This window comes from Lepidochelys kempii, chromosome 15, assembly GCF_965140285.1.
Source record: "Lepidochelys kempii isolate rLepKem1 chromosome 15, rLepKem1.hap1, whole genome shotgun sequence".
In the NCBI taxonomy this organism is placed as follows: Eukaryota; Metazoa; Chordata; order Testudines; family Cheloniidae; genus Lepidochelys; species Lepidochelys kempii.
Genome location: NC_136394.1, coordinates 15,910,703 through 15,937,010, shown reverse-complemented (window position 1 = coordinate 15,937,010; position 26,308 = coordinate 15,910,703). Strand labels below are relative to the sequence as shown.

The 26,308-nt window shown below is 40.8% G+C and overlaps 1 protein-coding gene across 1 annotated transcript in view; it reads left to right on the top strand.

Moving 5' to 3' along the window:
• The first annotated feature begins 274 nt into the window (after positions 1-274).
• The window catches only part of HIRA (histone cell cycle regulator), a 63,870-nt gene continuing 37,836 nt past the window's right edge, over positions 275-26,308 (top strand). Inside the window, exons 1-8 of the mRNA XM_073312713.1 lie at positions 275-595; positions 14,833-14,895; positions 16,532-16,642; positions 17,453-17,543; positions 18,085-18,179; positions 20,216-20,311; positions 21,363-21,523; positions 25,701-25,868. Of these exons, the coding sequence (XP_073168814.1) occupies positions 559-595; positions 14,833-14,895; positions 16,532-16,642; positions 17,453-17,543; positions 18,085-18,179; positions 20,216-20,311; positions 21,363-21,523; positions 25,701-25,868 (822 nt within the window). The 5' untranslated portion in view covers positions 275-558. The remainder of the gene's footprint in view (positions 596-14,832; positions 14,896-16,531; positions 16,643-17,452; positions 17,544-18,084; positions 18,180-20,215; positions 20,312-21,362; positions 21,524-25,700; positions 25,869-26,308) is intronic.

Sequence of the window (26,308 nt, the reverse complement as noted above, 5' to 3'; positions counted from 1 at the left end):
TTCCCCCATCTCTGGGTCTGTGTGTGTTCAACTCAACGCAGCCCTTCCCTCATCTCTGCTGGGGGGTGACTCGGGGGAGGGGGTCCCTCAACCCGGACCCGCCCCATCTCTGCTCGGGGGGGCACTGGGCCGAGCTCCCGCAGACCGACCCCTGGCCCCACGCGGGAGCAGCGGCGGCCGGGGGCCGCTGGTTTCTCCCGCCCTCTGCGGGCGGGGACAGCCGGGCTCGGGGCGGCTGTTTCCCGCCGGGCCGGTTAGGCGGTTGCCCGGCGCAGACTTCCGGCGTTGCCGGGGAGCCGCTGGGAGCCGAGCGGGGGATGCGGCCCGGAGGAGGTGGCTGGGGCAGGGCCGGGGCCGTGGCCGGGGGATGGCGCGGCGCTGAGGCGGCTCCGGCCGGGGCAGGGGCCGGGCAGCGCGGAGAGCGGGAGCGGGGCGAGCCCATGGCTGCTGGCGGCGGCGGCTGCTGAGCCGAGCCGAGCCGCCGCCTCTCGGAGCAGCCCGGAGCCCGCCCGGGGGTCCCGGGGGCACGGGCCGGCGGGGGCCCCGGGCCGGGGGACAATGAAGCTCCTGAAGCCGACCTGGGTCAATCACAATGGTGAGTGCGGGGCCCGGGCGCCCCTGTGCGGGGGGCGGAGCCGGAGCCGGGGCGCCCCAAGGGTCGAGTCCGGTGGGTGTGAGCTGGGGGAGGGGGGTGCGTTGGGCCCCGGGCCCGGGGAGGGCTCTGCGCGCGTGAACTTCGCAGTGACCCTGCTGAAAGTAACCCCCCCCCCGCCCCCGGTGTCCCAAAGCAGCGCCCTTGACTCCCGCCCCACTGCCCTGCGCTCCTCGGAGGATGAGGGACAATTGGGTGTGGTGGGGAAAGCTCTTGTGATGGGAACTTCGTGCTTTCGGGGCATGCCAGCCTTTGCTCGCGAGGGTGTACGTGTGCAAAGACGAATGCACCCGGCAGATTTGAAGCTCCTTTCTTGTGACTCTTAGTTAAAGTTAAACGCTGACAAGCGTTTTGCACCTTTAACAGCCCATGGGGTTTGTGATTTTGTTTTTCCTCCAAAGCGAATGAAATGTAGCCGTCACTGAGAGTAAACTAATCCCTAACCACGTCTGGTTTTAGCAACTGCAACACTGTAGCAGATATGAAGAGACGTGGTATAACTTGTTTCCAAATAAGAAGATAAGGATACATTCTTTAGCATGCCTAAAGTGTCTGGAAATCTGCCTTTCTTGGCTCATTGTGGATTTTTATATGTTGGGAAGGCAAAGAGAAATACGGTACAGATAGTTTGCAAAAGTAAATGGAATGAAAATAAAATGAAACTGTTTGCTAGAGAAACATAGTTTCCAAAATACAGACGTTGGCTTGCAACTCTGCTTCGCAAAAATGTCTGCCAGGAGATCTGTGAACTGGCCTGTCAAGCAGGGGTTCTCGACCTTTTTCTTTCTGAGGCCCCTTAACATGCTAAAAAAAAAATTCCACAGCCCATCTGTTCCACAACGTTTTTTCTACATATCCAGTAGATTAAAAGCCAAGGCCGGTGTTAGGTGGTAGCAAGCAGGGCAATTGCCCAGGGCCCCACACCACAGGGGGCCTCCTGAAGCTAAGGCTGTGTCTACACTGCCACTTTCAGTGCTAAAACTTTAGTCCTTCAGGGGTGTGAGAAAAGACCCCCTCCCCCCCCGAACGACAAAAGTTTTAGCACTGAAAAGCACCAGTATAAACAGCACCTCCCGGCCATAAAGCTACCACCCCTCATTCGGGGTGGTTCTTTTTAATCACTGGGAGAGCTCTCCCCCAGTGATAAAGCATGTCTACGCTGCCCACATCACAATGCTGCTGCAACCGCGCTGTAACATGGGCAGTGTAGACATACCCTAAGTTGCTCTGGCTTCGGTTTTCAGCCCTTGGTGGGGCTTGGGCTTCGGCTTTTTGCTCTGGGCTCCAGCAAGTCTAACCCAGCCCTGCTCTCTGTATTTTGGCTGACCACCTGAAACCTGCTTGTGGCCCTCTAGTGGGCCCCGGACCCCTAGTTGAGAACCACTGCTGTAAAGAATAGAATGATGTGTGAAAAGTAAATAAATGTGAGTACCATTGGGCAAATGCTGTCTCCTATGCACTTAGGGCAGAACTCTATTTTGTTTCACAAACATAGTTGCAGTTTTCTTCAGGGAAACCTTTGACACAGTGAAAAGAATATAAAGGCACCAAATTGTGGATTTCTTGGCTTTCACACTGGATAGTGAAATGGTGTCATTCAGTGGCTGCATTGTAAGAAGCCTGAGCTGCTTATAACTATTCAATACAAATATTTGTTAATTTAGTGCTTATGAAGGAAAGAGTAGTAGCTTGAACAAAGCATACTTTGAATTAGCATGCAAGAGAGATGCAGATTTCCACCTATCTCTATTCCATTCTGGGCCTTGTGCTGGAACTTATAGAAGTTCTGTGCAAATGGGTACTAACCTGAGGCCACCAAAATAATTTTTGTTTGAATCAGTTATTTTGTATATTCATGTCTCCAGGTGTGTTGAGCTGCTGCACTTGCCCATTATACTTCCTGTAATTCAGCCCATAATACACAGTTGTGGAAGAATATTATCCCAATATATTATCCCACACACTATATATTTTTCAGAATGCATATGCACATGAACAGTAACATCAGATTCTATACTAAGATTAGGAAGTCATTGCTTTTATACTGTCTTGTCTGCCACTTCTGTAATTACTTATCATAGTGGTTTGTGAGTTATGATGTATCTTGATCTTCAAGAATAAAGTGTTCCTAGTGAGATATAAATTAATGTACATTTGCAGAGGAATGTTGTAATTTCTTACCAACATTTTTTTAAATGTGCAGAGTATTATCAGAGTACAATCAGTAGCAAACAAGCAACTTGGTGTCTAAATTATTACATCACAGTGACAGTGAGTGGAACAAGTAGTGGTCATGTAAAGAGTTAATTTTGCATGTTCAAACTCTGCCCATATACAGGTACTTTTTCATAATTTGTTCTGCATATACCTTTGTTTTGACAGTGCAATTTACACCAGAATATAAACTTTTAGAAACTTGAACTCATTTCTTGCAGGTGACTGATATCCAGAGTAAGCTGAGTATTGTTCAGATTGGACAATTTTGGGGTTCTTAAAGCTGGTTTATTGTATGGTTTATTAGAGAGACCAAGTAGGCGAGGTAATATCTTTTAGTGGGCCAACTTCTGTTGGTGAGAGAGACAAGCTTTTGAGCTACACAGAGCTCTTTTGGTCTTTTAACTAAGTTAGCATAAAACTGTAGTTAGATTGTAGGTTTTATGATTAATTTTGACCTCAATCCTGCAAACACTTACACACATGCTTAACTTGGATAGATATTCCATGCTTGAATAATATGAGTATAGCAGTAGGAATATACTACCAACCATGTGACTAGGATGGTGACAGTGATTGTGAAATGCCCAGGGAGATTAGAAAGGTTATAAAAACAGAAAACCCATTAATAATGGGGGATTTCAACTAACCCTGTATTGACTGGGAACATGTCACCTCAGGATGGGATGCAGAGATAAAATTTCTAGATACCATTAATGACTGCTTCTTGAAGCAGCTAGTCCTGGAACCCACAAACGGAGAGGCAATTTTTGATTTAGTCCTAAGTGGTGCGCAGGATCTGGTCCAAGAGGTGACTGTAACTGAACCATTTGGTAGTAGCAACCATAATGTGATTAATTTAACATCCTGTGGTGGGGAGGAAAAGGGAGAATAACAAAGAAGCCCACCACAGTAGCATTTAACTACAAAAAGGAAGAAATGGGAAGAAAAATAAAAAAGCAACCATGGCTAAACAACAGAGTAAAATAGGTATTTAGAGACAAAAAGACAGCTTTTACAGATTGGAAGTCAAATCATACGGAGGAAAATAGAAAGGAATATAAACTCTGGCAAGTCCAGTGTAAAGTGTAATTAGGCAGACCAAAAATGAATGTGAAGAGCAATTATTAAGAGACAAAAGCTAACAGCAATTTTTTTGAAGTATATCATAAGCAGGAAGCCTACCAAACAATCAGTAGTGTCACTGGATGATCAAGGTGCTAAAGGAACACTCTAGGAAGACAAGGCCATTACAGAGCAGCTAAATTAATTCTTTGCATGGGTCTTCACTGCAGAGGATGTGAGAGAGATTCTCACATGTGAGCCATTCTTTCTGGTGACACATCTGAGGAACTGTCCCAGATTGAGGTATCAATAGAGCAGATTTTGGAACAAATTGATAAACAGTAATAAGTCACCAGGACCAGATGGTATTCACCCAGAAGTTCTGAAGGAACTCAGATATGAAATTTCAGAACTAATAATTGTGGTATATAACTTCCTGCTTAAATCAGCCTCTGTATTAAATGAGGGCAGATAGCTAATGTAATTACGATTTTTTAAAAAGCCTCTAGAGGCGATTGTGGCAATTACAGGCCAGTAAGTCTAACTTCAGTACCAGGCAAATTGGTTGAAGCTATAGTAAAGATGAAAATTATCATACACACAAATGAACAAAATACTTTGGAACAGTCAACACAGTTTTTGTAAAGGGAAATCATGAGTCACCAATCTATTAGAATTCTTTTGTGGGGGACTAGAAAGATGTGGAGAAGGGTGATCCAGTGGACATAGTGTACCTGGACTTTCAGAAAGCCTTTGATAAGGTCCCTCATCAAAGGCTGTTAAGCAAAGTGGGCAGTCATGGATAAGAGGGAAGGTCCTTTCATAGATCAATAACTTGTTAAAAGACAGGAAACAAAGGGTAGGAATAAATGGTCAGTTTTCACAGTGGAGAGAGGTAAATAGCGGGGTCCCCCAAAGATCTGTGCGGACCAGGGTGGTTCAACATATTGAGAAATGATTTGGAAAATGGAGTAAACAGTGAGGTGGTGAAGTTTTCAGATGATACGAAACTACTCAAGGTAGTTAAGTCCAAAGCAGACTTCAAAGAGTTACAAAGGGATCTGACAAAAGTGGGTGACTGAGCAACAAAATGGTAAATTAAGTTCACTGTTGATAAATGCAAAGTAATGCACATTGGAAAACATAATCCCAACTATACATACAAAATGATGGGGTCTAAACTAGTTACCTCCACTCAAGAAAGCGATCTTTGCTTCATCTCTGAAAATATTTGCTCAATGTTCAGTGGCAGTCAAAAAAGTTAACAGAATGTTAGGAACCTTTAGGAAAGTGATAAATAATTAGACAGAAAATATATTGTCACTATATAAATCCATTGTATGCCCACACCTTGAATACTGCATGCCGTTCTGGTCGTCCCATCTTGAAAAAGTACTGCGAAGGGCAAAAGAAATGAGTTGGGGTATGGAATAGCTTTCATATGAAGAGAGATGAAGAAGACTGGGATTGTTCAACTTGGAAAGGAGGCGACTAAGGGGGAATATGATAAAGATCTACAAAATCATGAGTAGTGTGGAGAAAGTGAATAAGGAAGTGTTATTTACCCCTTCACATAACACAAGAACTAGGTGTCACTCAGTGAAATTAATAGTCAGTAGGTTTGAAGCAAACCAAATGAAGTCACCCTGTGGAACTCATTGCCAGGGGAAGTTGTGAAGGCCAAAAGTATAACTGGGTTCAAAAAATAATTAGATATGTTTATGGGGGATAGATCCATTAATGGTTATTAGACAAGATGCTCAGGGATGGAGCCCCTTGCTTTGGGTATCGCTAAACTTCTGTCTGCCAGAAGCTGGGACTGGACAACAGGAGATGGATCACTTGATCATTGCCCTGTACTGTTCATTCCCTCTGAAGCATCTAGCACAGTCCACTGTTAGAAGACCAGATACTGGGCTTGATGGACCATTACTCTGACCCAGTCTGGACATTCTTATGTAATGTCAGTACTGAGAGTGGTCCATTGAAGTAAATGGAAATGGTAGTAAAATTAAGCATGTGGATAAGTGTTTGCATGAGTGTAGCCGCAATATAAAGTTAACTTTTGATCAGTGTACATTAAAAATATTTACTTTCATCTTGAAACGGTTAATGACTGAGCAAACATCCTCTAAATGAAAGATCACCTTGATCAGAAAGAAAGTGAAAGTATTATCATTTGAGATACTTGGCTTGATTTCCTTTTAAAAAGTTCTGCTAGGTTAGTATTACAAATGTAGCTTTTACAACCTAAATATAATTTTAAGACCTTGATCCTGCAAACACTGAGGCATGTGAATAATCCCAGTGAGTTTAACAGGACTACTCACATGTGTCAGTGTTTGTCGGATAGGAGGCATAAATTGTTTCTGCTGTATATATCAGAAATGTTAGATGACTATTTTTACCTTTTCCTCCCCACCATCAGAAGAGCTCTTTCCACAGCAGTTGCTGGGGAAGCAAGAGACCAGGAATCTCTTCTTCCTCTCTCTAATCGATCCATCAGCATGTCCTTTGGAGAATACTCTTCATCCCCCCCATACAACCTTGTGAGGGTTCTGCAGGGCTTTGTCCTTGATCCCTTTTTCTTTCTCTTCTTCCTTTACATTTTACCTCTGGGTAATCTTATCCACAAAAACAAATTCAACTACTATCTCTATGCTGACAACTCTCAGATCTACCCCTCTACTCCAGACTTGTCATCTTCTGTCCAAACTAAAATCTCAGCCTGTTTCTCTAACATCTCCTTGTGGATGTCTTGCTGTCAGCTCAAATTCAACATGCATAAAACAGAGCTCATAATCTCCGTCCTCCTCCAGTCCCTACTTTTGTTCAATTTAGGCATACAATTTATGACCTCTTCAAGCCACCTCACTGAATTTAAATACGTAATGTAAATATTTGAATAGATTTGTGAGTCTTATTGGATGTTATAAATTAAAAGGGTTGGAGAGAAACAAAATTAATGTAAACTCACCCATATTATGGTACAAGCTCACAGAGGATGTTGACAACTTTAAATTTCACTTATTTGTGCCTCAAGCTAACCAATAAGCAAATAAAAAGATGCCCATTTAAAGTTTATCAACAAAAAAGACATGTATGTTTGCAAACAATTTAGTGTATTTTCTTCAGCTGTGGTGGCTGTAATTTAAATTCCCTTAAGTTCAGGGCAAACTAAAATCTATTTGATAAGATTTTCCAAGTTCCTTTTGACTTTTGAAGTTTCTAAGTTGTATTGTCGTGTTTTGGACTCCTTATCCTTTGAGAAAAATCCTTAGGAAAGATCTTTTATTTAAGCCTAGTCTGGCTCTTAACACCATGTGATTTTGGGACTTTGATTGTTTAAACTGTTTGTTAGAGATCATTGTAACTGTATAAAAAATATCCTGGAACTTAGTCTATCAAATTTAAATATTCCCCTGTGTTAATATGTCCCTGGTGTTTTGGTTTGTTGCTTAATTAATGGAGAAGACTTGAATTTCCCACCAGTTACTTGAGTTTCTGGCAAAAGGAAAAACATTCATCCACTTGCAAACAGGAACTTTACCTTTTGACTCATTCCAACAGGATATAACAAAATAATTCAGAGAGAATTCAGGAAGAAAGCAGTTACTATCAAATCTAATAATGGCTCTTTTTTTGTGTAATTTTGACAAAATGATACAAGATGAATGTCATACCTGTGGTTTGTAAACTGTTCACAAATACAGTGAAGCAGTTCTTAAATGCTTTTTCTTTGTTTCATGGTGCCCACTAAAGTGAGTAATAACTTTAACAGACAAAAGAAATAGAGCATGGTGATGGTAACAACTCTGTCTTGCTGAGTTTCCTTCCTGTACTACATTTATACTTTTTTCTTTTTTTTTAATCATTTTACATCTGTAACTTCATAATACTGGAAGCAGATGTACTTCTTGAAATGCTTGGAAAACTGAAGATAGAGAATCTGATGATTGTTGAAGTGTTCCATATTTTAAGGGATAGAGAAGAACCAAGTGTACTGGGTCTAACTCATCAGAACAGAGATAAGACGCCATTATCTAAAAGCGATCTCTGTTTGGTAAAGGAATTAATGTACATTCACAGTGTGCAATTTTAGTACTGATTTTATCCAGTTTCATCAAAGAATAACATAGTAACAGTCTGGCAGTTGTGAGCATGCATAGCCCTGGAACTGTGCTACTGAGCTGATAAGGAAAATCTCTCTATAATGCTTCAGAAATACAGCACTTGCTCGTGCTGACCCTGAACCTCTAGTTTTGGAGTTCCGAAGGTGCACGTTTGTTTTGTCGAACTGTACTTGTGCATATGACTATCCAACTAAAATCTTAGCAGTAATTTCATATCGTGCCAATTAAAATCTGTAATAAATTATAACTTTAATGTGTTTCTTTTTTAAACTTGCCAAAATGATGGCTCCTTACTGAAGATTAGCCATAGTTCATATTTAAAGGTCAGCCTTTTTTTGAGTACTATTTATTTAGGAAGTATTGAGAGGTTTACAATTCTTTGCCATGTAAAAAGATGGCAAAATAATAATCATTACAACAGTGAGCTCTTTTTTAATGATACATTATACAGGAGTATAGTAAGCAGATTTCTCCGATTAACAAAGTGTTACCATCTTACAGAGTGAGCATCATTACAACACCAAAGGCATGTTGGGTCTAATGATTTCATTAAATTAAATGAAATCTCTTATTACACATATTTAACAGACCAGGCATGTCTATTAAATGGTAATATTAAAAATATTGGGCAGGTGTGCTAGTTTTATTTTATTTTTATTTTTGCAAGTGAATGTACTTTAAGTCTTGAATGTAAAAGGGAACTAAACATCTAAGTATCTATTTGTCTTCATAACTGGTGTGTGAATTTTTCTGTACCCACAGCCTCTCATATTTTTTGAACCATTTTTCCACAGTAAATTCAACCATTTTGTAAGGGATTATTTTGGGAAAAAAATTGGAACAGCTTTTCCAAGTTAAAAGGGGTATATTTCTTCCACATCTCACTGGCCTAACTCAGAGCTGAATGAATTCTTCTGAAATGTTCCAAAAAATTCACCTATTGGTCTGAGTTTAAGTATTTGTTGTTTTGGTTCAAATAAGTGAAAAGGGAGATTTAGAATGCAAGTGGCTTTGCAGCCGCTGTATAATGCTTGCTGCTGCAGACTCTGTATGGCATTCATAACTGACTTTTTTATGTATATTTAATACTCTTCAATTACCAAACATAGTCCAGTTGGTTAAGAAAGTGGCAGGTGACTAAACAACTCTATGAAGCTCTGAGGTGGCCTATGCTGCGAGGAGCACTCACTTTTTCATGGTTCACTGAAGTACAAAAAACATACATGTCAGGAAGAACGTTCCTCACTGAGTCTTTGTGATAGGAGCTGCTTAGTCCCTATGGCCACTCCAGAATCCATAGTAGTGCTTATGTGGATCTTTAAAGGGGCTGCTAGGACTGCCATGCAAAAAATTGAGAGTTGTGTCCAGACCTGATGTGACACTCATGCATTTTTCATGTGTGTTATGCATTCCTGGTGAGGCGTCATAAATTTGTGTGTGAGTACGAGAAACTACGATTTTTGGATTTAAAAATAATGAGCTTCTACCACTTGAGCTAAAACACCATGCACATTAGCAGGGAGGCAGCCGAAGACTTATAAACCTTTATATGTGGTCTAGACTAGAGAGGGACAAAGACCCACCATGTTAGCATGGATTAAATAGCACATAATTTGGACCCTTCCCTCCAAAAGGTAGCATGGCAAAATGGATGAAACTGGGTTTCTCATATTAAAGAATTGGGTTTTATTTCCAGTTCTGCTTGCAGTGGCCTTGTCCAATCTCTGTTATCTTACCTGTAAAATGGGTGAATAATAGCGGACTCCCTAAAGTAAGTGACTGAGGCCTTGGTTAATAAGGGCTATGAAGTGCATACAAATATTGAGAACAGTCCATAGAAGAGCTGGAATTAGAACCGATGGACTCTAGGCTTGTAGTCAATGCACCTTCCCTTATGCTATGGGGCAGTGTATGAGGGAAGGACACTCACAGCAGCTACTAGTCCAGAAATTGTTTCCCGCAGATCCTTGTCAAGATGCAGAAATGAGGTTTCAATGGAAACTGTTCTTAGTCACCTAATAGGACCTGCCCCCATGTTCCTCTTCCATGCTGATGGAACGATGAGAAGAACATACAAAGCTGAATTAGGGCATCAGCTGGAAGCTCAAGCTGAAAGAATCCATGAGCTAAGAGCATGCAACAAAGAAACCATGGCATACGTCAGAGATACCATGGCTGTCATAAAATAACAGCTGGCAACAAATTCCACACTTTTAGAGAATTGGCTGCGGAGTACCTGAGGCAGGTCCTAAAAGGATTTGACAAAGTTAATTCTATAAACCAAGTCTTTGACGCAGATGTGATGAGAGTAACTCTGTGAAAACTGTAGAAAGATAGCATGGGACAGGATCTAAGGTCGGATGCAAGAAACACCAGGTGATTGGTGGATGCCCTGTGCCTCCATGGAAAAAGTTTCTAAATGTAGCGTCTAACCAATAGTCACTTGTAAAATTCCTCTGTGAATATATGGTTAAAAATGAACCTGAGAGTGTATTAGCACACCCAACACAAACACTTCTCCTTACTGGATGCTTTTCCAAAGGTGAAGTAGCAAAGTCCATCACCAGTAGAGGAGTTGAAGAAGCCCAAGACTGGTACAATATTCAAGAGGAAACGGACACAACGATGCTTCTGCATGCTGCATGTGCCAACACGGCTTTTGGGTGTCTTGGTGTTGAAGGGACCACAGTCATTAGGTCACCTGCGACAGATGTTTTGGTCCTTGCTGTTCACCACTTTCCAAAAATTGACCACACAGATAAAGTGGATTGAAGCAGGCACCACTACCAGCACAATTGACAAGCATCTCTTCATACCTGTGCCTGCAATTTGTGACACGTTTGCTCCTGACTTCTGTAACGTCCTTCCTGCTGTACACGCATTAACTACTCCTGGGGGAATTCTGCACCAAAAATATCAAAATTCTGCAAAATTCTGCATATTTTGTCAAAATAACACAATATAATCACACCAGTTTCAATTATTTTGGTAATTTATTTCAAAATACCTGTCAACAAGTTTGTAACAATACAGACAACAAAAAAGATTCAGGAAATGTTTTTTAACAAATAGATTCCTTACTAGGCATATTAATACAGAACTTGAGTAATAATTCATTTAAACTGCAATACAGAAACTTATTTCCCGCACTCCTCAGAAGCAATGCAAAGGCTTGGAGGAGTCAGGGGTAACAAGGAGCTGAGGGAGAGGGAAGTAATTGCTGGGAGGGAGCTGGGAGGTTGTTAGATGTGGGTGGGAGTAGTATGGAACAGGGTTTTTTTTGCGGGGGCGAGGGGATTTTTAGCCAGTTGGAGAGTCTCCCCCATGCAGACCCTGGCTGACCTCTAGCCTCTCCCAATCAGTCAGGCACATCTGCTCTGCCTAGTGTGTCCCTGCACCCCCACTCCCATTCAACCCCTGCTCCAGTCTGTCCCCGCCCACACTAGCCCATCTGAGCCCCCGTCTATATGACTCCCCAGCAGCCCTGTGTGCCCTGTTCTGTCTGCCCCTCTCCCCATATCCCATGCTTCCTCACCTAGCCCCGCAGGCAGGGTGCTGTGAAGAACGCAGCCTCAGCTCTCCCCCTTTTGGCTGCTGACCACTATGTCCAGTGAGCGGTGAGCTGGTTGCTTCTGTTCTGGTGCAACAGCAGTGGTTGGTGGTGGTGTCTGCTTCTTGCCTATCTGCCTGTGTAAATTCCAAAAACACTAGAACTTGATCAAATAAACTCATCTTTCCATAAATCAAACCTGACTTTGGAAAGTGTGTTAGCACTTATTCGGAGGCTGGATGCCTCTAAACCTTGCTAATGAGCTTCACAGCCTTTTGCCTGTAGGTAACCAATCTGAAGCCAGCTAACTCGGGAACAACTTTTAATTTGTACTAACTAATGGATGTTTGGTTCCTGTATGAGATTCATGGGTCTCCATTCCATTTCCCACATCACAAACTCGTTGTCGTGCTTTGTAGTAACTGGCAGACTCAGCAGAGAAGCCAACAGTAAATGGGCTGTGGAGACTGAACTACTCCTATTGGTCACTGAGGAAGTTCTCCTCCAAACCAGAGATGAGCCTGCTGTTACTTTGTAGATAAACTGATGACTTCATACACCATTGCTGATTTTCACCAGAAAGAAATTCACACCATTTTTAAGTTTAGATATATGCAGATAGCTCATTAAATAATTTGCATAAACATCACACATGAAGCTGCGTGGAACTTGGCAGCAAAACTGTACCTGAACACACAAACTGGCTGCTATTGCTTAAGAAACCCTGCTTCTAAGGATAAAGCAGAAATTGGCAACATTAAGATAGCTTAAGTAGCAGCAAAGGGGACAGGGGAAGGAAAAGGAGAGAATTGTATCCTGTTTCCTCCATTTTTAAAAAGTGCTTAGTTCAAACTATTGTCCTTTGTGTTTGAAAAAATTACCTTTCACGGGCAATAGTGTCCCCAGGCTGCAGCTTGACTTTGTATCCCACAACTGGTCACTCTGCAGGTTGATAGTTTTTCATGATAAACCATTTCTCTGCTCATGCATACTCTCACATATATACTCCTCAGGAGAAACACATTTTATCTGGTAATTTTATGTAGCACAATATAAAATATATTGATGCCAGTAATTTCAGCAAAGGAAGAGGTATAACAGCTTATTTCACAATTGTAGATATTATAATTATGCACCAGAATGCCTAACATATTCATTTTATCTAAACGAGGAGGCAACACAACTGCCAATCAAAAAAACTTTTCAATGTCTGCTTTGACTGTAACTCTACTTTTCTTATCATGTGTCCATCCTTTGTTTGGGGGCGTGTTGGGGGCAGGGGATGGAGGTTTGAGAGGCAAGCGAAGTGTTGCTGACAATTCGTTTAATAGAATAGGAACTTGTAAACCTGAGAGAGTTGCATCAATTTAGCTTAATCAGTTTTTAAACTTGGTTAGTTAAACGGGTACAAACCCCTTTAACTGAAATAAGCATTCAGTGGTTTGCACCCGTTTAACTAACACCTTAAGTTAAACCTTTGCAACTTTCTCATGTGGTCACGGTCTAAATAGTTTAGTCTCCTAGTTCTCTAATCTTAGAGCCTTGAAGATCCGTTTTTTGTTTAATTTTTTTACAGACGTTTGTTTGCTGCCTTTGCTTCCCAGAATATATGGGTTATCTCTGAAACTTATGTGAAGTTTGGCAGAGTAAAGGACAGATGCAGCACGCCCCTCTGAAGAAGAGCCACAGTTTTTAAAGTACAGCTCATGTGTTTTATGGGACTTGGATCTGGAAAGAATGCAAGTTGGGTGCCATCCTACTGTACTTCAGCTTCGCTGCCTGTAGGATGTTACTGGGATCATGTCAGCATTTCAATAAGAATAAAATAAATAATTAAAAAAAAATTACCCTGAAACAAATCATCATAAACAAACACAAATAAACAGCCCTACCCCAAGCAACGTGTTTACCCCAACAACAGAAATATCAGAAACTTCACAAAACCCACTGTGGGCTCTGCTGTTGCTGTCATTTTTTATGTGAAAGGCACTCAAATACTATGGTGTCGGGTAATAACTCAAATACCTTAGACAGATAAGTCAAGTCCCTCTAGTTTTCCGTTTTGTGTTTTTACATATCATGAAGATACAGTATAACCATTTCACCAATATGGGAAACTGCTCAGATGTCCAAATCTAATACTCTTGGTTAGCGTTTACAGAGTGGTTATGACATAATTGCCCTCCTTTCCACTGGGATGCTGATGATTTTGACATGTGGCAACATTTTTAGTTTTTAAAAAAGTTCAGACATCTTTCAGTTGCTGTATGAAGTTTTGTTTGACTATATAAATCCTTTGTTACTCTTGTTTGTTTTTGTTGAATTTTGCTGCTTGAATTTCCACTTCCTATTCAGCTTCCTCCAGCTAATCCTTGTTGGTTTCATTGGCCTCATGGGAGGCTGCAAGTTAAAAAACGTTCTCTGCAAAGGTGATTAGAACTGTTTGATAGTATGGTGGAGGAGGGTGGTTTAGTGCTTACAGCAGGGATGCAGGCAGAGCAGTGCCGACTGGGAGCTGTTGGTTTCCCAAATTCTGTTTCCAGCTCTGCCAGTGATTTGGGCGACCTTGGGAGAGGATACAAAAACTAGGATTATTGTCTTTGAAAGTAGATGTGTTAGGGTACCTTAACTGAAGTATTTAAGATTGAATTGGTTAGTTCCTAATCTTCTGTATCCTAATGGTGTGCTTTGTTATTGTGGTGATAGAAGCCATATAAATAACTTGATAAGCCTCTGGGTGTTACAGGATTGTATATATTTAAAGCAGGATTTAAATTGAACTAAGTCATATGAACAATAATATTTGTTGTTAAACAAGCTGAAATAGGGGGAAATCAAATCTCTTGCTTCAGGTCATCAGTTTGATAGGAGTCAGAAAGAAGTTATTTCCCAAGCTTTACGTAAGTGGCCAGGTGCATTGTGAAGGAGGTTATCTTCCTTTGAAGCATTATGCTACTGCGGAGGCAGGATATGATATGTTCTGGCATGAGAAATCCTATATTCCTATGAGGTTTTTAATCTGGGTAAGCTGTAGTTCGTTATGATTTGGATGTTTTATACTTTCTAGTCATCTGTATTTGTTATATGCTGATTAGAACTTTTAGAAGAAGAAAATTGCTACTTGACTAAACAGAACATTTGAGATTTAATTGGCAGTACTGTATTCTCAGGAACATGGGTCCATCTCAGTGTGTGTGTTTTTCTTTCTCTGTGTCCAGGAAAGCCAATATTTTCAGTTGATATTCACCCAGATGGGACCAAGTTTGCAACTGGAGGACAAGGTATGTTTGCACACTAATGGACGAAGGAGTTCTGGGCCATAATAATCTCATGCCCTCACCACATTTTTCTCATTTTATCCATTTCTTTTAAGCTCATCATTTAGGAAAATTATCTATTCCCTGGAGATATAAGACCCTGAACATGCATATGTAAAAATGCTGCAGTGGATAAACTAGACTTTTACGCTTACGGTGGCAAGTTCATGCTTACTGACGTGGCCATATGCTTGTTCTCTTGGACATCAGTGGAGAATAGCAGTTGTAGTAATTGTATTGTGTCCATTGTTCCCTCTAAGCTGTGCGCGCGCGCACACGGATCCTAAACCCCGCACACACGGCGAAACACCGTGCACACAAAAATTTGCACAGAAGCACAACAGTTTGCACAGAAGAAATTTTTGTTTTTGTACACATGGCCTGTCAAAAATTAGAGGGAACATTGATTGTGTCTGCTGCTACTAATATTGGTATTTAATTTCCCAAAATTACTTGCCAGAAATCTTGTTTAGACAGAGGTAAAACATGCAGTTTGGCCTTTTATATTGATAGCTGGTGGAAATTGGGATTAAACGTTTTAATAAAATTATATATATATTTGTACACAACATAAATATTTTGTATATTAATATACACAAATATAATTTAGTAGTGTTAGGGTTCAGTTTCAATTATTGAGTAATAAAACCTCAGGTAACTTGGCTCAATTAGAGTTTATTAATCAAAGATAGATCAGCACAATACACAAAGGCAAGGGTTAATATCTCATAAGTCTGGATAGAAGCTCCACAGAGTCTTCAAACCTGCTCTGAAATCATGGGCTGACTTCTGCTTTATTTATATCCCAGAGGGTTATGACTTTCACAATGTTACCTAAGACTTACTCACCAGTTCTTGTCAGTTTTGAACACAGTTTTCCAGAAGTCACCAAAACTTATAGCATCTTATACTAGCTATACCTGGGTACAGGATGCATGCTGGGTAGGTATCAACAAGAGTTGATTTGTAATTTTTAATCAACAAGAGTTCATTTTAATCACTCTGATATATTTCCATACTACCTATCCTTAGCATTCTGTACCTTAGCACATTTTGTCCCTACAGTACCAAGAAGAGGCTTGGCTTAAGTACAAAGGATGCTGGAAGTATGGATCGTACATTTTGTCTTAGCATAATTATACAGGCTTTTGAGAAAAGCTTAACATTAATACCCTTCATAGTTATGCAAAACATTAATACAATATATGATATTAAGTATACTTTTGGTGTTCTGTATAAAACTGATATTGTATATAATACTGGCTAACAATAGTTTAAATGCCCCCTTTCCTTGAACTTAAATTTAATTTTTGTGTACATGACAAATCACAGTCAAAATATTACTTTTATATACAGTATGACTTTTACTATTTCTGAAAAATTACATGTGATCATCTTAATAGCTTTGTGGTAAATGAAAGAAAAGCACAGTTTGAATACCAGCAAATGAATATGAACTCTAAAAGTATATCTTTGTGTTAAAGATTTTTAGGGCACCTATTGCTGCAGTATCAGAGAGCCAGTATTTTCTATGAAATTGAAAACAAGTTCAGACAAATTTTTGTTCTCTATAAAATATTGATTTCTTCTTTGTCTTCAGGACAGGATTCTGGGAAGGTGGTGATCTGGAGTATGGCTCCCGTCCTCAAAGAGGAAGATGAAAAGAATGAAAATATTCCCAAGATGCTTTGTCAGATGGACAATCACTTAGGTAACATAGAAGCATTCTCTGTAGACTTTGAGCCTTGGCAAATTACCTGTTAGTACGTCTGTCTTTAATGAAAAAATATAAGTCTCTGTTCAGCAGTAAAGAATATGTGATGTTCTGCAGAGGGTCTCAGACCTCAGCTACATACCTTTTTTAGATGTTCAGCAGAAAACCTTGTCAAGCTATAGAATATGTTTTGGACAGTTCTTCAGATACATCTGGAGATCCCTTGCATATAAGTCTCTTCCATCTAATTTGGTGGGGCCAAAAAATAACTTGTAGATCATTTTTGAAAACCAGTTGGATTATAGAGAAGGGCAGGAGAAGGAATTAAGATAGAAGAGATGCCAAATAAAATATATTGATTATAGTCTTAAAATATATTGTACCATGCATGCAAAATGTTTGAAATGAGCTCATCTGAATAATATGCTCCTTGATTTTCTTGAAAATATAGTGTTTCCAGGTTGCATGTGTAATTTAATCCAATTTCATTTATCACAAACAATTTCCTTAGTCAGACAACTGCTACTTTTTCCCCTTTAAACCATATTTTTGTTAAATGTTTTTTAGACAGAATAGGTTGTTGTTGAAACTTAGATAAGTTATTCATCTGGTATTGAAAGATAAGTGCCGATCCATTTATCTGAAGCAGATAAAGTAACTGCTTTGAGTGGAGTGAGCATATTTAGCAAATTCCAAGCATCTACTGCCAAACTCTGCTTAAAATGAAATCTGCTCTCATTATGGAACCATGGGGGTTTTTTTGGCTTTTCATCTTATAAACTTTTTTTTTTTTTTTTCATTTTCCAGCCTGTGTGAACTGTGTGCGGTGGTCAAACAATGGGGTTTATTTGGCTTCAGGGGGCGATGACAAACTGATCATGGTGTGGAAACGAGCTGCGTAAGCATGTTTTTCCTTTTCAACTTGTATTTTAATTTTAACAGTTATCTCTGTCTATTTTCACAAAATTTCCCCCAGTGCTAAGTCTTAAGTCTTAAGTCCTTGCCTTAAGAGCATGCAGGGAGGAAGTCACAGTTGCAGATCAGTAACATTGGAAGTTTGTTCTGATAACCTGTGTCTTGAACAGTAGTCTGTTTCCATTAGTGTGTTCTCTTTTCTGGGTAGGAGGTGAGCCATTTTCTCCCTGGGTTTGGAGACAGCTTCACTATTATACTCTTCAAAGAGATATTTTACGTTTTAGCATTATCAACTTGCTTTAGGAAGCATAGTAGTATAGAGTATATTTATGTAGCTTTTAAAGGTATTATCAGTTTCACTTTCATATAAAACAATATTGCTATTTTCGTGTCATTCTCCATTGTGATAATATCTGAGCAGAAAGTAGACTTGTACAGCTATACTATATTCTAAAACAAACAGTTAATGAGTAACTTGTTGAGGTGGTTTCTGTGAATAACTCTTCTGGTCCTTTTTTAACTAGGTACATTGGACCTAGCACTGTGTTTGGTTCCAGTAGTAAACTTGCTAATGTAGAACAGTGGAGATGTGTTTCAATTCTCAGAAGCCATTCAGGGGGTAAGTGAAAAGGTGTAGAATAAATCTGAATAGAGTATATTGAAAAATATTTTGTATACATTAACATGGTATTTTTCTTTTTCACAATATAATCAGTTGGTCATAGAACTCCTCACTACACAGCAGATCACTAACTATTAAAACTGGTTATGAGGAAATAGCATCACGTGTCAGGAGCCTTAAAAGGGGGGAGAAGAAGATGGCTTTTATTTAAGGGAGGCAATGTGTCTAATGGCTAGAACAGGGGACTGGGTGTCAGGATTCCTGGATGCTGTTCCTGACTTTACCATTGTGCTCTGTGATGATGAGCACATAACTTAACTTCTGCAAGGCTGTGTGCTCAACTGTAAAATGTGGATAATACTTTTTTATTGTTAGTATTATCTTAAACAGTGTCTTCTGTTTACTATCTTATTATAGTGGAATGATGTTATTTTGACATGAATTATAAAAAGTTGGTTATAAAAAATGACAAGCATGTGTTAATTTTGTAGTTGTCCGAAGGGGCTGTGTGGTTTCCATCAGTGTTTCACAGTGGACTGTGGTAGTGAGATATTTTTTTCCATCTGGGTTGGAATAATATTGTGTTGTGGTATCTCCTGCTGCTGCTTCACTAAGTGCAAATCAAGTCTTTTGGACAGAGGAGATTCTGGTTCCTGTAAACACCTTGGCCATCATGTTTCTACAGCTCTCTATCTTAGGTACTTATACAGCCCCCCATTAAGCCATACAACTGCAAGTGCCTCCCAATCTTTAATGTACTGATCCTCACAACACCCTTGTGAGGTAGGGACGTGCTATAATTTCAATTTTTAATAGATGGGGAACTGAGGCAGAGAGGATGTGACTTGCCCAGGGTCACACAGGAAGTCTGGTGGAGTAGGGACTGGAACCCAGATCTTCCAAATCCTGGGCTAATGCCCTAACCACTGGACTATTCTTCCTGTCTGCATAAAAGCTTTGGAGTAGAAGCAGAAAAACTTGCAAGTAATGAATGTCTGTAATTAGTTTCCCTAAGATTTTAGAGCAGGGTGCACAAGCTATCAAATAGAGGTCTTGATAACTAGTCCTGTGCCTTAACCACAAGACCACCTTTCCTCCCCTTCAGTATGTTGTGACCAATTTTGAAATAATAAAAAATACAACTTTGTCTTTAAAGGATTTGGAGGCTTTTAGTGAAATATGGGGGAAAGGAGATATAACTGTTCTAGGGCTACCAGCCTTTAGTGTTCTTGTGGATATGCTAGCAGCCCAGCTGGGACACACTAACAGTATGTAGAAGGATCTCAGCATCCATGGCACACCGCATGGGTTGCAACCTGGCACATTTTCTTAGATGGCAGTAAAGCTGCTTCTAAGTCTCTATTTTCCTTTTGGGTCCCATATTAAAGATGACACAAAGATTAGAGGAAACTGGAAAAACCGAATTTCAATAAAGGAAAATCACCAGAATGGGAAATCTTATTATGGCTGAATTTATAATCTGATTCTGTATTTATTGCTTTTTGTCAAAAGCAAAATAAAAAGGTATTTATCAACTGCCAGATGGTAACAGAGCTACATATAATATAACTTGATTGTGCTTATTTAAATGATCTGTCCTAAAGTTAAAAAATAAGCCTTGACTAAAGAATACCTTGAGGGGAATGGAACAATAAAAAATGGTTCTGCAGGTGAAATAGCTTATGGTTTTTATTAACCATCTTGTAATCGGATATTAAATATGGAAATAATATAAATAGTTTGTTGTGATATAAGGGAATATTAGTTTGTGACTTAGCACAGCTCCTTCTGCGTGTGGCTCAGTCAAAGGAAGGCTTCCTTTTCACTCCCTTGGTTCATTTGCTTTATATGGACCATAGTGGTGGTAGTTTTACTTTTGAGTCTCAAATTAGATAGTGTTCATGTAACATGCATAGCAAGTACATCTCTGAAACGGGCTGCACTAATTGGTGAAATCAGTTAAATCTATTTGGCCATCAATTTGCAGCTCCAGTGCAATTTTTCATATAGATAGAGGACTTTTTTTTTAATAGATGTCATGGATGTGGCATGGTCTCCTCATGATGCCTGGCTGGCCTCCTGCAGTGTGGATAACACCGTTGTCATCTGGAATGCTGTCAAATTCCCAGGTGGGAACTTTTTTAATTCAGATATGTATATACAAATATAATTATCAGTGACAAAAACTAACTGCTTTTTGTGTCAGTGTCTTTCATTGACTATGAACAGATAGGGTGTATTTTAGAGCAGGCATCCTGCCCTTACTATAGTGACTAATACCTTGGAATCTGCTCAGCTGTTGAAAATCAGAAGTGGATCACACCACCACTATAAAGAGCAGTTATGTTCAGATTGTGCTGTTGATTTTACATAAACATCACCGTTACTAGTATTTTCCCTTTTGGCTTGTTTTTAAAACATATATATATATCTTTCAAATCCTGAAGATGTTCTAAGAATTCCTTCTTTTCCTATTTTCTGCTTTTGTGCCTGTTCCACATAGCAGCTACCATCTTTGGAAGCCCATCAAAGCCTCACTTTTAAATGGCTAGAAGAGTTGACCTGAGGTGATACCCTCCCAAGCTAAAAATGCTGTTATACAGTGCTCCCAGCCTCCCCTTAAACAATCTGAGAGGCAAGAGATCAGGAGTGGCAGTTGAACACTGTCCAACAGGGTGGTATAGATATCATTGTCCCTAGGTTAGTGGGCCTGTCAGGCTTAAACAGTATTTAATATGTAACCTGGACATAGATCATGTACACAAATGCACCACGTTGAAGCTGTTGTGATGGTTAGTGAGAACAGAGGGAGGAATAAGTGCATATTTTAACTAGGTTCCAATTAAACTGCTGTTTACTTTCCAGTGCTTGACAAAAGTTTCATAATAAACTGGTCTTTGCTGGTCTGGATCTCTTGCACAATGACTTGCATTCATTATGCTGTCAGAATACCCTTTTTGTTTCTTGCTTCATTTGTACAAGAAGCTTAATTTGAACATAGGTTGAGCTTGATTGGTACATTGGTGTTTGACCATCCAACAAAAATGTCAGGCTGCATTTAATATGGTGCTTCAGAAGGACCCTAGAAATCTCCACTAGACTTTTTGTCTATAATTAAATAACCTTTTTAAGGGAATGGTAGCATCCAAGTGTTATCTCTTAACTTTTTGCTGTACGCAGAAATTCTTGCCACTCTGAAGGGACACTCTGGCTTGGTGAAGGGATTGACCTGGGATCCTGTTGGGAAATATATAGCCTCTCAGGCTGATGATCGAAGCTTGAAGGTGTGGCGGACCATGGACTGGCAGTTAGAAACCAGCATCACAAAACCATTTGATGAGGTATCTGTCGTGTGTTAAGGAGCACGTAGTGAACAAATTAAAAAACAGTTATAATACTTCTGCTCTTCAAAGCCCTGTACAAATATTAGCTAATGAAACAGGACTGAAATGCTTACAGTGTGGTTTGTGCCTACTCTTATCCCACCTGGAGTTCCCAACTGTACAAGCAGAGCTGGCACTAGGCCTAAGAAGACTAAGCAATTGCTTAGGACCCTGAGCAGCTCAAGGGGCCCCCCTATTTGTTTTTTATTTTGTGGTGTGTATATGCGTGTGTGTGCGTGCATGCAAAAATATTCCTGCATATGGCCCCCAATGGGCTAGTACCACCTATGTGTACAAGTTAGCTCTCTGCTTCTCCTGTGACTTTCTGCCCAAAAAGGGGGTTTCAACTATTTGTGAACATGAAATAACTGAGTTCAGACCATATCAACAAACCTTTGTGAATAGTGTGTCTTAACCCAAATGATTGCTTCTGCCCTCCCATATCCCTGTAAAGAGGCACATTATGCCACAGCTGCAAGGGCTGGATAGAGCTGCCTGTGGAGCATATCAATCCTGCTCCCCTGTTTGCAGCAGGTATCTTCCCTCTGGCAGGATACCTTCCCTCTGCCCATATAGGAGTAGATAAATAAACAAACAAAACTTAGTCTTTGTGTTTGTTAAAGTCCTAGCTTTGAAGAGCAATATTTGCACCTTACCAGCACTAAGCGTTTTATAATATGATTGCCAAGGGCATTGTGTTGTGGCTTGGTGTGTTGTTTTAGGGGTTGGAGGGTGGGAAGTGTCTCCAGGCAATTGAGATAAAGCCAACAATAGGTGGGGGTGCTGTTTCCCAGTTTTTCATTGCACTGATGCCTTTGTAGTTTTAATTTTAATAGGGTTCACATGCAAAATACTGTAGTCTTAGCTTTATCAAATATTTTTGAAGATTAATCACAGTCAGTGATCTGCCAGGTGCTAATAGCTTTATGAATTGCAGACCTAGTAAGTTTGTCTATCATCCTCTGAGCAGGATGCAAATGTAGTACAGTGACTTTGACTAGACTTGCATATCTGCTGTAAAAACATGAAGGCAAGTACCAAAATCTGTTTTGTTTGCCTGGTTACTTTACTTTGGCTAGGAAGGCAATCAGACCTCTCCGGGTCTGGGGCTAATGAGTAGATTGTTTTGCAGTAAGTTTGTAGTGATGTGGCTAGCAATGTTCTTCATAGTCACTCATTTGCATTCAGCCATTTAGAGTCTGTGAGGTAGTGGGTTGGCAAACTTGGGTCTCATAATTTGCAACTGATGTGTTGCAGCCATGTCACTAACCAGGATGATGAATATTTGGTGTACAGGTTTCAGAGTAACAGCCGTGTTAGTCTGTATTCGCAAAAAGAAAAGGAGTACTTGTGGCACCTTAGAGACTAACCAATTTATTAGAGCATAAGCTTTCGTGAGCTACAACAACTCTGACATCATAATCAAAAAGGCTGACAAAGGAGGTGCTGTTGTCATCATGAATAGGTCGGAATATGAACAAGAGGCTGCTCGGCAGCTCTCCAACACGAGTTTCTACAAGCCATTACCCTCTGATCCCACTGAGAGTTACCAAAAGCAACTACAGCATTTGCTCAAGAAACTTCCTGAAAAAGCACAAGATCAAATCCGCACAGACACACCCCTGGAACCCTGACCTGGGATATTCTATCTACTACCCAAGATCCATAAACCTGGAAATCCTGGGCACCCCATCATCTCAGGCATTGGCACCCTGACAGCAAGATTGTCTGGCTATGTAGACTCCCTCCTCAGGCCCTACGCTACCAGCACTCCCAGCTACCTTCGAGACACCACTGACTTCCTGAGGAAACTTCAATCCATCGGTGATCTTCCTGATAACACCATCCTGGCCACTATGGATATAGAAGCCCTCTACACCAACATTCCACACAAAGATGGACTACAAGCCGTCAAGAACACTATCCCCGATAATGTCACGGCTAACCTGGTGGCTGAACTTTGTGACTTTGTCCTTACCCATAACTACTTCACATTTGGGGACAATGTATACCTTCAGATCAGCGGCACTGCTATGGGTACCCGCATGGCCCCACAGTATGCCAACATTTTTATGGCTGATTTAGAACAACGCTTCCTCAGCTCTCGTCCCCTAAAGCCCCTACTCTACTTGCGCTATATTGATGACATCTTCATCATCTGGACCCATGGAAAAGAAGCCCTTGAGGAATTCCACCATGATTTCAACAGTTTCCATCCCACCACCAACCTCAGCCTGGTCCAGTCCACACAAGAGATCCACTTCCTGGACACTACAGTGCTAATAAACAATGGTCACATAAACACCACCCTATACCGGAAACCTACTGACCGCTATTCCTACCTGCATGCCTCCAGCTTTCACCCTGACCACACCACACGATCCATCGTCTACAGCCAAGCTCTGCGATACAACCGCATTTGCTCCAACCCCTCAGACAGAGACAAACACCTACAAGATCTCTGTCAAGCTTTCTTACAACTACAATACCCACCTGCAGAAGTAAAGAAACAGATTGATAGAGCCAGAAGAGTTTCCAGAAGTTACCTACTACAGGACAGGCCTAACAAAGAAAATAACAGAACGCCACTAGCCGTCACCTTCAGCCCCCAACTAAAACCCCTCCAACGCATTATTAAGGATCTACAACCTATCCTAAAGGATGACCCAACACTCTCACAAATCTTGGGAGACAGGCCAGTCCTTGCCTACAGACAGCCCCGCAACCTGAAGCAAATACTCACCAACAACCACATACCACACAACAGAACCACTAACCCAGGAACTTATCCTTGCAACAAAGCCCGTTGCCAATTGTGCCCACATATCTATTCAGGGGACACCATCACAGGGCCTAATAACATCAGCCACACTATCAGAGGCTCATTCACCTGCACATCCACCAATGTGATATATGCCATCATGTGCCAGCAATGCCCCTCTGCCATGTACATTGGTCAAACTGGACAGTCTCTACGTAAAAGAATAAATGGACACAAATCAGATGTCAAGAATTATAACATTCATAAACCAGTCGGAGAACACTTCAATCTCTCTGGTCACGCAATCACAGACATGAAGGTCGCTATCTTAAAACAAAAAAACTTCAAATCCAGACTCCAGCGAGAAACTGCTGAATTGGAATTCATTTGCAAATTGGATACTATTAATTTAGGCTTAAATAGAGACTTGGAGTGGCTAAGTCATTATGCAAGGTAGCCTGTTTCCTCTTGTTTTTTCCTACCCCACCCCCCCCAGATGTTCTGGTTTAACTTGGATTTTAACTTGAAGAGTGGTCAGTTTGGATGAGCTATTACCAGCAGGAGAGTGAGTTTGTGTGTGTATGGGGGTGGGGAGGATGTGAGAAAACCTGGATTTGTGCAGGAAATAGCCCAACTTGATTGTCATGCACATTGTGTAAAGAGTTGTCACTTTGGATGGGCTATCACCAGCAGGAGAGTGAATTTGTGTGGGGGGGGTGGAGGGTGAGAAAACCTGGATTTGTGCTGGAAATGGCCCACCTGATGATCACTTTAGATAAGCTATTACCAGCAGGACAGTGGGGTGGGAGGAGGTATTGGTTCATATTCTCTGTGTATATATAAAGTCTGCTGCAGTTTCCACGATATGCATCTGATGAAGTGAGCTGTAGCTCACGAAAGCTTATGCTCTAATAAATTGGTTAGTCTCTAAGGTGCCACAAGTACTCCTTTTCATTTGGTGTACAGTATTTTATAGAATTCTGCATTCTTGCAGAATATAAAGAATGGTATTTTCAGGTGTTCTTTCCATGTAAAAAATTGTCCTGGAGAGCCTCTTTTCAATATCAGTCATTCTCCTTTTTTGCATCTTTTCTGACAATAACCAGATACTCTTATTCACTTTCTAGCTCCTAGGTTACAGCTTCAGAACTTAGATTGGACCAACAATGTAGATAGGGATGAAGCTCTGAGAATTTAGTGTACTGAAATGTTACTGCTGAAATTGTGTTATACTCCTGAAAGAAACAAGAAATCACTCGTACAGTTTGTAAAATCTAACTTTCCTTTTTCTGCACCCTCAAAAGTTGTCATAAATGCCTCTGATCAATGAATCTAGACCCCTTTAAAGGCCTAATGTGTTTTTTTTCTTCTCAGTGTGGAGGGACAACACATGTTCTGCGTCTCAGCTGGTCGCCTGATGGACACTATCTGGTTTCTGCTCATGCCATGAATAATTCTGGACCTACTGCTCAGATCATTGAGAGAGATGGATGGAAAACCAACATGGATTTTGTAGGGCACCGCAAGGCAGTGACAGTCGTGGTGAGTAAATTTAAAGGGTAACATCTCCTTAAAGTATAGCTTTGAGAAAATATGCTCTCTTGATATTTTATGTGCAACAGAGGGAAACAGCTGATATAGGTAGATGTAAATATGATAAAAGTTATTAATTGATACATGGATGTTTAAAAATCTGTCAGTTGAAGGTAAGTGTAGACTTTCACCTGTACAATTTTTTTATTTCATGGATTTGGAAGCAGGTCTGCTGACAGCAATTCTGGGCCCCAGGGCAGAACAGTCAATGGGCCCCCTAGAAAGGGATAGCATGGAGCAGGACCACATGCAGCGGCTGATGCACGCACAAGCCGCACGGATGCGGTCCACCTGACATTTGGGCAGTGCTGCGCCTGCGCTGGCTGGTGCCCAGTGAGCTGCCAGCTGTGCTCCTGGGCGCACTTTTCTGGCCAGGGCCGGATCAACCT